Source organism: Spodoptera frugiperda, chromosome 12, assembly GCF_023101765.2.
Source record: "Spodoptera frugiperda isolate SF20-4 chromosome 12, AGI-APGP_CSIRO_Sfru_2.0, whole genome shotgun sequence".
Taxonomy (NCBI): domain Eukaryota; kingdom Metazoa; phylum Arthropoda; class Insecta; order Lepidoptera; family Noctuidae; genus Spodoptera; species Spodoptera frugiperda.
The window spans coordinates 867957-880233 of record NC_064223.1 but is presented as its reverse complement, the minus strand read 5'-3'; the positions used below and the strand labels follow the sequence as shown (position 1 = coordinate 880233).

The following is a 12277-nucleotide window of genomic DNA, read 5'->3' as shown; positions in this document are numbered from 1 at the left end:
TTTAACACCGACCTTCCAATTCTTCAGGTACTATCAGAAACCGAACGTGCATACCGTCTAACGCGCGAGGAACGTCTCCGCTGGCGCGAACTGATCACCCACGAGAGCACTCTCCGTCGTGAACTGGCGAGGTCCAGTACTCGCGAGGAGTTCTCCAGGGTGGCACATGATCATCGGTTCGCACCACTCTACGCCCCACCCAAGTGGGAGGTCATTATTCGCATATTGGCTCCACCACCAGATAAACCCAAGGTAAGAAGAAATACATAGTATAACATTCCAGTTAAAAGAAAAAGTATTTTTGGAAGTCGGTTAATTTAATTAAAAATATCGTGATAATGGAATAGGGCTTACAAAGGTTAAAAATATTTTTTCTAGTTCACGTCTAAATATCAAATTCATAATCATGAGCTCCGATTGTGGCTCGAAATTCGTCGAGCTCGCTCAAACAGTTACATGAGTAATCAAAATAATTATAGTAATACTTCCTAAGCCTTCTCCTTCTTCTACATTTTATCCTAGTTCTAATATAAATAACTTGTTTCCAGAACCGTTACCGCAAGAAGACAGAGTGGGACTCCCGCTCCCGACGCAGTTCGCTCCCCACGTTGTACGAGTACGACAGTGACGCCACCTCGCTGCGGGACCCGCAACGTTCGCGCCGCTCCTCGTACCGCAGCGACCATGTTGATATGAGGTTCAGTGAAATTGGGCTTATTTGAATTTGAAGATGGGAATATAAGTGTTTTTATTGAAAGTGTTATTATTTGGTTGTCAGCAGTGTGTTCCGAAATAAATAAACAAACGGTTTATAAATTTCGAAATTGATCAAAATTGTGTTATTTTTAGGTTTTTTTTTTCAAATTGCATCTAGATACAACCTACAGATTACATCTAAAATACTCAGAATAAGTTTGCACAAGGAGCAACTATCATTTTTTTATGAAAAATAAAATATTTTTTTTTAGCAAACTCAAAAATATCCAATAGAATAAATTTAATCAAGAGTAACTGACATAATATTATATATATTCTTCCCTTTCTCCAGGTCTATGTCGGAGATGATGGTGGACTACGCGCGCGAGCAGGCGGACACGCACTCGGAGGTGTCGGGCGGCACGCAGCTCGGACGGTACTACGACGACGACAGCGACTCCGAACATCCCTTCCACCAGAACCAGTCAGTATAACCATTTTATTTACAAAGATGTTTTAGTGAAATGTTTTTTTTTTTTGATATCAAGAGATAGTATAACCATTTTATTTAGAAAGATGTTTTAGTGAAATGAATTTTTAGATATCAAGAACATTTTCTGTTGTTACATTTTTAAGATAAATGGATAGAGAAAGAGCTTCTTTAAACTGCTTTTTCTTTTTAACTTACTTAAGTAAAAACCTTAAAATAAACAATACAAACACTTCAATTACATTGAAGTCATCACATTATTTTAATCCTATTCTGACTCACTTTATTTTTCTTTTTTTCTTCGCCTTTAAGATTTTCAACCCTTTAAGTTTTTAACCGTGCTAAAATAAATCTTAACTGAAAAATGTAGTCGTTGTTCTTCTTTCTTTACAGTCTTTCTGCCACACTCAGAGTCATTGCTTACTTAAACTATTCTTTAGTAACGATTTTGTATGGAAAACAATTGCTAAGGATTGGGTTAAGTAACCATTAAATGACTCTGAGTGCGCGAGTTTCTGTATTTTAATCTTGTATGTCACTTCCAGGTCCTGGTCCCGCCACTCCCTCCACCGCTTTTTTAGCTATGTTTAAATCAATCTTAACCGAAAAATGTAGTCGTTGTTTTTCTTTCTTTACAGTATTTCTGTACTCTTGTATCTTTAATCTTGTATGTCACTTCCAGGTCCTGGTCCCGCCACTCCCTGCACCGCTCGGTGAGCCAGCCGTCCCTGGCGCGCTCCGCCACGGAGGTGGTGGAGCAGTGGACTGCCCCCGAGGGAGACGTCACTCCCACTCCTGGACGCAGAATTAGAGGTGATTAATTTATTATGGACTTGGACTAAGTCTACCCAACAACTATAGGCATAGAATATATGTAGATTTAAGAACTTGAACTATTGTCTATCCAACAACTATAGGCATAGAATATAAATCGAGAGTTAGTTATGATAGTGAATTAAGGTTTGCGAAGTAGTTTTTGCAAAATAATTTCTATGCAAAATCTTAGGGAGGTGCTAAATAAAGTTAAATCGTCATTTTTATTAATAGCTTTTGAAAGCCCAATTTCTCAAGTGACTTTTAGATAGAGGAGTGTCAGACATACTCGTAGTCATTTGCCATACTCGGAGTAATTTAATGGTTACTTAACCCAGTCCTTAGCAATAATTTTCGATGCAAAATCGTTACTAAGGAGCAGTTTGAGTTATCATTAAATATCCCTGAGTACGGTAGTTAGTGTATCTAGTTTAGACTTAATCAGCAAAATCATTTTTTAAAACCCACTAAGTTATTAATCTTCAATTTTCCAGGTCCTCAAGGATTAACGACCTTCACTTCATCTGAAGTGCGAACCTTCCAGGCGTCCCGAGAATGGCGCGAATAAAGCAAGTTATTCCACAAAATAAGTCAAGAAACGAAACACAGATGGCGTTGTACACAATTTTATGTATATTGAAAAGAAATCTCAGGAATTGATTGTAATTTAGCAATATTAATAACAAATTGAGTTTTGTAAGTCTTTGTTTTATGCTCAAAGTTACTCAAGTGATAATTCTTCACTGCCTTTTTATGATTTTTCTTACTTTTCCTTAGGTTTTAGTGTAACTATTCCGTCCATGAGTGACTAATACCTATGAGTGACATAATTATAATAGTATATTTCATTTTATATGTGAATATACGTGATGGGCAGATTTAAGTACAAGATTTTAGCTTGGGAGAGAATACAACTGGCTTTTTTCTTTTGTAGTATGATGAAAATGGAACAAAAAGTGAATACTTTTCTCTGTCCATCGCGGAGACAATAATGTATCTGTGTCAAAGATATATTATCACATTATTTGAATTGTATACCACTCCATATTTCCGTTATTTAGTGTTGCAAGTGTAAATTTTTCGCACAAACTTTTCTTTATTGTATTTGAAATTCTCTTTTTTATTTGATTGACCTACATACATACGTTGTACACAAAATATACCATTACTTTTTAAATAACAAGGTTTAAAATGATCAATTTTAGTTTATTATAAGTTTTAATAAAATATTATAATGTACTTAACTAACATTGTGCCAAAATGAATGATTAACGCTTCTTTTAAATTTCAATATAATAAAATTATTTTTTATGTAAATTTTAAAAATAATTTTTTGCTTAATCTTGGGAAAGATTTTTCAGCCATTTTTCTTTTTATTATTTTTTTATTCTGCCAATACTAATATTAGTTGTATATAGGTAAATTTAAGTTGACGATGTGTTGTACCTAGCAGTTGAGGCAAGACAGGGCACAACCTGACCATTATAAAAAAAACTATATTTTTTTGTGTGTACTATTATATAAGTCATAAATAGTACGTTTATACACATTTCTGAATATTTATAACCTTAAAATTGATACATTCCAATAGACACATTCCATTATTTTAATTTAGATTTGGATTTAGTTGGTTTTTATACTACGACTGTGGCAAGACACATGGCCCACTTTATGGTAAGAGGTTACCGTGGCCTATGAACGCTTGCAACACTTGGGGCATTACATGTGCCTTGCCCTTAAGAAACCTATTATATGTCTTAAAGTTTTTGGTTTTTAGTTTATGTTGCCCAAAATATTCTTATAAAGAAATTCTTGCCTCGATTGCTATGTGAGTGAGGGATAAAAAAGGGCAATGGGATGGTGCAAAATGTGCAAATGTGCTCAATAACCGGTTGTAACCAGTTTTTAATGAACATACGATAATTTTGAAAATAATTAGAGTTCTTTCTCTACTTCAAAAGGCATTTTTTTCTTCAAATCAATGCATTAGATCAGCATTTTATAATGATAAGTCATTAATAACAAACGAATGCAAAATTTTAATTCTAAGTGACAGTGACGTTTCAATTCAATGTTGCCAGTTCAAATAAAAGGTGACCACGTGGTGCTAAGAATATAAAAAAAAATATCTAATATTTTTCAGTGTCAATCGAATTTGTTTACATGTAAATTTTGTATTTACATTGTGAATTTGATGTATTTTTTAATTAAATATACGTACCTTAACATTTTTATTTTTGTTGTGTCATTTTATTTATAAAAAAGAAACCCATTAGTAGTGCCTACTGGTCTCAATTTTATATAATTTAAACCAGTAATTAATTAAAATGATTTAATTTTTATAGGTAAGATCCTCCTCGTTTGATTACCGGGACGTGAAATTAATACAGATTTTCCTGATTGGTACCAGTGAAAACAATAATTATTCCTAAAACCTTCTCTTAAGTCTGAAAAATACTATGCTGAAAACCACATCAAAATCGGTTCCGCCAAACGCGAGATAATCGCGCACAAACATACATACACACACATACATAGGTCAAACTAAGAACCTGTGTTTTTCAAGTCAGGTTAAAAAGAAAATAGGTTTCTAATCAATATAAGCCCGCAACGACATATTAAACAGGTAAGTATATCATATTAACGATATTATATTAAAATAACATTAATCAAATCAAATTGAATTCATAATATTTTATTTTGATCCATCGCAATTGAAACAAACAAACAGAACAAAAATTAACACTAAACATTAATAACAATAAATTTTACTCGTAAATTAATAAATTCGACGATCGTGACATTTATATTTATCTACAAAACAATTCAATGTAATATTACAATATGACAATAATGAATAATACACGAATTTTAAAACTTCCCTAAATAATTCGTCGTTTAGGAACTGAATAAAGCATTTATTTGCGCACATTCTTTTCTAGTAATATACATATAATTATAATTTATTTATAATAATGTTTAAGGTAATATCATAAATATCGACACGTATCTAAAACGTTGCACATTTTAGCGCAAGATTTCAAAGAATATTTTTCAAGAAAAGTCACAAGTTTTGTTACATTTCGTTAATACACACATAAGAAATTCCAAATTCTATGAAATTTGAAATGCTCGTAGGAAAATTCTCTATTTTTTTTTGCTATAAGAAACTAAAGTCTTCACAAAGAACATTATTCGTTATGACAAAGGTATCAGAAACTAAAATATCACTCTAGAATATAGAAACGACTATCTATCAGTGCGCCACGTCAAACAAAGCGATACAGATATCAAAGATCAAATCGACGAAGAATATAAACAGGAGAAAAATCTATATTACAATACCATGAAGAAACAAAACAAGTTCAAAGGGAATACAGATTTAACAATTTACAGTACAGTTAAAACAGTAACCTATCACATATATTACAATGGTCTATCAAGCTCAGTTACAAATAAACCTATTTGTACAACTATGTGAAATAATTAGTAACCCTTAGTACAAGTTTGTTTTACGTTTAGAGTAATCATAACGAGTGTGGTATCGGCGCTGTGATTGGCCGGTTCGATTAAACCAACCAATCAGACCGCCGAACGCACACGCGTTTAGATTACTTTAAATGCAAAGCAAACTCATACTAAGGTTACAGCTATGATATTTACAGTCAACCATTATGCATAGTGTAAGGTAGGTACTATAAACACAACAACTAAGATATGAAGTATCGACAGGTCCCTTTCGTCATTATTTGGCATATATTCTGTTATCTTTTGGCATTCAACTTCATCATTATTGTATTCCAACACTTTCATAAGCCCACCGTCTTTTTTACTCTATACATGGTCCAAAAGACCGTCTACTCTTACAGTCTCTAGGTCTGCATGGTCTACTATTAAATCGTGATCTACACTGAACACTTTATCATTGTCCCATTGATCATTCTCTATATCTGACTGATTGATCCAAGAGATTGACGTCTTCTTGTCACTTGTTTCCAAAACCTTTTCTCGAATTGTTTCTCCTGCTGTAAGAGATAGCATTATTTTAGGGGGACTGCTGGGTAATTGTGGTGGGTATGGTGGGTTTGAAGGTATCTTAAATCTAAAATACAGGGTTATTAGGTTTATTTTGGTTTGAATCTTATGATTCTTTGGTGGTGTTTTCCTGGTTTGGTTTATAATGTTAAATAACCCTGTATGCACTATTTGAGCTTGCTACTTAAGATTGCAAAGTGAAACTAAGATTTTAAGTGAGAATGTCTCTGTACATAATTCAAATTAAGTAAAGACATTGAATTACTAATAATATGCAAAAAATATTAGCGAAAACGAAGAAGTGGTCGGCTTTGGTAGCGCTACACAAAATAAAGGACTGTGTCAAACTAAGGAAGGACCAGCTAAGCTGCAGGATGAAGAATGAAAAGCTTAATGATATTTTATTAAAAATATATTTTCGAGAACACTCGTTCCAATCAAAATGGACAGATCAGTTCAACAGACAACAAAAAACAAATTTAGCGTATCTGAAAGCTGGATTTAAACGTTAATTTCTAAAATTTAAGCAGAGAATAAATTGACATCAGCTTAGTGCCAAGACAATCACAATCATTACAATGTACCAAATGTTAAATATTAAGACATAGGTAGGTAAAAGGTTAAAAACATGAAATATTTTCACTAAAAACGTTTTAGGACTAATTTAACAATAACATTTTTGGAATTTAGAAGATTTTTTATAATGAAAAGAAAGGCAATTTTATTGGCCAATTTTAATGAAATTTAACTAGTTTTATCACTCACTACTCTTTCGTATATTTGAATGTCCACTTACATCCACGACTTTGACGCTTCAAATATTAAAATGTCCTTTAAAATTTTATAAAACACGACTGTTGCTTCATTATTTACTCGTACAATTTAATAGTTATCGTTTCCATTACAAACTACTGTTACTTACAAGATTTTAACGTTTACTCCATCTAATTTACTAGGACGAAATTTCATTAACATTTTAACTTTTGAATCTATAATTAAGGCAGGTTTTATAATTGTCCCATTGACACATTCGCACTCACTTGTATCACTTATACCTAAACCCCGCAACGTTCAATTATTATTGAATTTTCACATTTAATCTTAGTTTTAAACGTGTACATTTTATATAGGAAGTTTCTTCATTATTTTTCTTTGAAAACGCACCCATATACCTTAAACCCCAATTGAATTAATATAGAAAAAATCAATGTCCAAAGTAACCCGCATGAACCGTCCAGAAACTGGCTTAAAGGACAATTTGGAAATGGAACTCCAGAAAGGACCAATGAAGAAGCTTCCGTGTTTGGTTTAAATCCAGCTGATTGGCACAGAGAAGGCGCGTGCGCTGTGCTCAGACATAGCCATTGACAAAGCATATCTTGTAATAGCCGTTGTTGCTCACGGAGGTGCGGCGCGGGGAGAAGGGCCGGCCCGCCGCCGCGCTCGCCACTATGAACGGCTCGCGGCGGGGGCTATCGGACGACGCGCGGCGCCGGAGGAAACCCATTCTGTGGAAGGAAAATTTTAAAAGATATAGGTATCATGTCTATCTTAAGTATGGATAGGGTGTGTTTAAAGACTGTCGTTTAGCTAGAGATTCCGATAGAAGACTGATGGCAAATACTCAATGGTCACTCAATTTTAAGACGCTCTCAAGTATAGTTCTGTTACTATGCATTCTTTATAAAAGACGAGATAGAACGATACTTAAGTACAACTTAAAATTAAGTAGCGTTTCAGTATTGGGCGTGAGTGATTGGAATTTTCAATAGACTAGATTGGATTTGATCACACGGAGTTCAAGAGACAAATTTCCATGGCCTCCTGACTCGATTTTTATATTAATGGTGTTAGATGTTGTTATAAACGAGCATTTAATGGTTTTCAATTAGTTTTTAGCAACGGTTTCGATATTATCATCAACATTACTAACATCTTCCCGTTCTGGCATAGAGAGCGCGTCCGCGAACGCATCGTCTGAACTTCCGCTCGTGCCAGTTGCTCCATCTCCATAGGTTTCTCGCTTTCTGGAACTGAAAATTAATGTGGAATTAGATGCAGTTATGCATGATGATGCACCTTATATTTGTTTATCTGTTCTATTGCATATTTGTCAAGATAATCTTTATGATTTCTGGCTTGCTTCTTAATATTTATTTCTGGATGGACTTGCAAATAGATCACTGTAAGGTAAGATTAACTTTTATAATAATAAATTGTGACGCACCCTTCCAAGCATATACAGAATTGCGCGAAGTAGTATGCGGGGCGGTGCGGCGCGGGTGCGCGCGGCACAGCGTCACTGCGTCGGCGCTCGCCACGCGACGGAGCAGCGACCGCTGGCACGCCGCGCGAAACGACCAGGGGTCGGACCCGCCACCCTGGTAGATGCAACAACCGAAAATGGGTTAAAAGTATCTTAAAATTACTAAATTCAAGGTAGTTCAAGATTGTCCACTGTTATATGGACTATAGACCTCCTCCAAATAAGAGGATGATTTTCGTTTTGATGTGAAGATTTTTGCTTATGTCTTAATCGGAATTGGTAGAAATTCATGTCATGCGGAGTGTATTACTTTAATCAGTAAACACCCTTTATAGATTACAAAATTCTACCACATGCTTTCTCTGATTAGATTTTTGGCGATCATCAAAATGTTCATATGACATACCCAGGACACCTCCTGATCTGCCAGCATGTCCTTCCCCTGGTCCAAGGCAAGCCTCATCTCCGCTCGAGGACTGAGTCGCTCCGGCGTCCGTGGTCTCTGTTCCTCCGGTTGTGAGGTAACCTCCGGTGCTGGTGCTGGCTCCGAGGCTGAAACGGCTGGAAAAGTAGTCACTTTTATTACCTCCTCGTACCTTCACGGAAAGACCATGTGCTGACTCTTGCTTGCACGGTCATTAGTTGAACCATAATAGATATATGATAGAATATGCTGTATGGTGGCATCGTAGTACACAGAACGCAAAAGAAAATAATAAATATAAATCTCTGTATAAATTGTCGGTTATTATTTTATTTTAATTATATCATTATTTTAATTATAATATGCAACGTCACGCCCTTTATCCCCGAAGAGATAGGCAAAATTGCACATTACGGCATAAAATGAACACCCAATTTTCACCATTTGTGTGCGGGAATCGAACCCAATACTCTTCTCCGGCAGTTGCACTTGTGACCTCTCCGTATTAATTTCATTGAACTTTGTATTTCGAATAACTATGTATAATAAATATTCGTACCTGGTGCGGGTTGGCTGAGTGTCGTAGGGTTGTGTATAGTGGTGCGTTCGAGTGTGGAGGGCGTGCTGTCCGAGCTGGCTGAGCCCCGACGACCAGCTCCAGCAATGGCACGCACCTCCGCAAACTCTTTTGAAACTATAGTCAAAGAAATACATAATGTAGTTGAGAATAAACTTATTGCTGACACAATAAGAGTTAACATTTTATGTTTTTGTTGTCATATTATTTTTATGTTTATTGTTTTTTTAAATGGAGCAAATAAACTGTTATTCTTTCTTTCTTCTTTCTTTCGGTTACTTATTAGTTGTCTCATAAAAATTCAGGTAATCGGTTGATGGTAGTAGGATGATGAACGAACCAGATAGTAAGGGCGTCGAAGGCGCCTCGTTGGTGGGTGTCCGGTCGGGGCTCAGCTCGCACCCGACGCCACCACCTCCCTCCCCTCCAGCAAGTTGCACGACGTGCGCACCCTCGCCCTCTGGTTCTGCAACATCATCACACCTGTACTCTCAGAAGACCAACAGTTTCGTGAGCAGTTTTGACTCGTCTAGTGTCATTGTTCTGTATACTTGAGATGCGATTTCATTTCAAGTCTCGGTCTACTTGGTCTACCCATGAAAAGACCGAAAGACCAGTCTACTCATGAGTAGACCAGCATAAAAACAGTCGACCCAAAGTCGAAATGAAAACGCATGTAAGTTATAAAGATAATAAAAAAGGAGCGTGTGATAAAATTGTTGAATAAATAGGTATTTGTGTAGGATATGTATGATGTCGTATAGAAAATAATTATGTATAGAATATATTGATATATTGTATTTAAATATAATATTAATATATAATATGAATAAGACTACACGTAGAGTGCTAGCTACTGATACTGTGCTTAGTAGGGGTACAAAGACAACGATACCAGATAATAATAAGATTCTAAGCGAGTCCAGTAATATGAAAGCCAAGCTTACAGTTACAGTAAAATAGACATTATTCTTGTTTATAATAAGTGTACTAATACTTTGTAATGATACTCATGCATCGTGCTAGTCTGAGTAATAATATGGTCGCCATAATTATAATATATTTGTGTATAATGACGAGTCTTTCGTTTCTCACCTTCCCTCATATGTCAAGCTGTCCATTTCTCTGTCAAAATGTATGTTCTCTGTTAGTATGTTTGTGTGCTTGACGTAGTGTCATGTGCTAACGTCGACGCGAACTGCGCTGTCCCAATAGTTATCATTCTCAGTCATGCATTCATCAGCTCTAAACAGTCACTTTTATTTACATTATGGAAACGAAGAAGAAATGAAAGCGGCCAAAGAGATCGTTGGCGAAGATGCCGTTCAATCAGCAATCGCTGTTCTAGAGATGAAGGAATGATTGCTAAAATGGTCCCTATCAATCACACAGTGAGTTCTAGCATCGTCACACATGGTCCTCTACACACTTACCAAGAACAAGTATAGGGTCTGGAGACATTTTGCGGACTCACCTTGATCGGAAGCAGAGGGCGGCGGGTGCGGCACGTCGCAACAGTCGTCAGCATCGAGGCCACGCTCGCTGTCCTGCGCCAAGCGCCGCACCAGCGGACCAGTCACAATGTGAGATTTAACCTAGCTACGGGACTTTACTTCCATTCGCCAATAATCTGGATCCAAGTCCAGTAAAACTTTTCAAAATATCTTTTTTTTTGCAAAATTTTGAATTTTGTTTGCTAACGCGTTTGAACGAAATCTGTGTGGCATAGCTATTTAATTCAAACAATGTATAACATTTAAGATACTGAGGTCCTCAAATATATCATGCAAGAAGCATGCTCGACCAATAACGTTATTTTGTATGGTTATTGGCATGCTATGGGGTTACAACGATACTCCTACACAACTATAGTAATATTCTCTATCTGCCAAAGTTGACTTGTTTCGGGGGGTCATCTAGTATCATTAAATTAGTCTTAATAAAAAAAAATGCATTACAAGAATGTTGCGTCAATTTTGACAGACTGTAATAAAGTTCTGTAATATAGGTACATACATTACATCCGAAGTAAACAAATACGAGTTAGTTTATATATAACATATAACATTGAAGTACATTACTTATGATATAACAATAACATCTGTTACAGGGGTAAGAATTTGCACCAAATTTCGACTCTGGAAAATTGTGAACATTATTATTACAGGGATTACAATAGTGCAACTGGTAAATGTGGTTTAATTCATATATTGTTTCAAATACTTGGGAATATTGAACTTTGGTGCAACTATTAGTTAATTTTCTATTGTAATTAGCATTGATATTCACCTGGTCGTCAGAGTTGGTGGGGGTGGGCTTGTTGTCCTCGCTGCCGCTGTCCGAACATTCTTCTTCCATCAGCGGCTCTAGTCTTCTCCTAAATACGTCCCTATGTTCAAGAATGTCATTAGTTCAAGTGTCCAGTGGAATTTGTATGAGCAGCCAATTGGATTAAGAAAATAGTATATTGGAAATGTGTAGAAATAGTTACTAGAAGGTGATTAACCCATTGTATGTCTTAACGCAGATCTACACGAGACACAGTGTGTTTTCTATTTTGTCTCATATACCGACAGACAACAGGTTAAAGAATTAATTTCATAGTTACTCTAGTAAAGCATTTTAATCTCAAATTAAATAAGATTAGAGCACAAATTGATATAATTGAAACTGCAATTACTGTGCTTAAGCAATGGAATATTGGTCTACAAAAGAAGCTTTTGTCAAAAATCTTCTAAATAGAGGAATTAACTAAGGAATGAGCATGCATTACGGTGAGGGTCTAGATATATACCTTGGCAGTAGTGGTCTTAGGGTCGTTGGTCCTGTGATTGTGGGAGCCATGAGGAGCTCGTCCATCATCAGCTCCGTGTCATCGTCACCAGCGTACGATGATGATGACTTCGTAGGTGACTGAAATAGTGTAGGATTTTCCATTCAAAAGGCCTAGGATACTTGGTTGATATCTTTATTAGT

General features: G+C 35.8%; 2 protein-coding genes across 9 annotated transcripts in view; one reads left to right on the top strand and one right to left on the bottom strand.

Moving 5' to 3' along the window:
- Positions 1–4233, top strand: part of LOC118262504 (uncharacterized) — a 76990-nt gene extending 72757 nt beyond the window's left edge. For both annotated transcript variants that reach the window (XM_050697585.1, XM_050697584.1), the window contains 5 exons: positions 28–252; positions 549–697; positions 1049–1180; positions 1869–1999; positions 2494–4233. In XM_050697585.1, the coding sequence (XP_050553542.1) occupies positions 28–252; positions 549–697; positions 1049–1180; positions 1869–1999; positions 2494–2567 (711 nt within the window). In that variant the 3' untranslated portion in view covers positions 2568–4233. The remainder of the gene's footprint in view (positions 1–27; positions 253–548; positions 698–1048; positions 1181–1868; positions 2000–2493) is intronic.
- Positions 4234–4678: 445 nt separating this feature from the next.
- LOC118262712 (uncharacterized) overlaps positions 4679–12277 on the bottom strand; it is a 62783-nt gene continuing 55184 nt past the window's right edge. For 2 of the 7 annotated variants that reach the window (XM_050697577.1, XM_050697580.1), the window contains exons 23-32: positions 12096–12214; positions 11591–11690; positions 10776–10848; positions 9642–9767; positions 9284–9418; positions 8707–8861; positions 8262–8415; positions 7968–8067; positions 7437–7542; positions 4679–6024 (exon numbers count right to left, since the gene is read on the bottom strand). In XM_050697577.1, the coding sequence (XP_050553534.1) occupies positions 5944–6024; positions 7437–7542; positions 7968–8067; positions 8262–8415; positions 8707–8861; positions 9284–9418; positions 9642–9767; positions 10776–10848; positions 11591–11690; positions 12096–12214 (1149 nt within the window). In that variant the 3' untranslated portion in view covers positions 4679–5943. The other 5 variants (XM_050697578.1, XM_050697579.1, XR_007705808.1 and 2 more) reach the window with 5 other exon arrangements.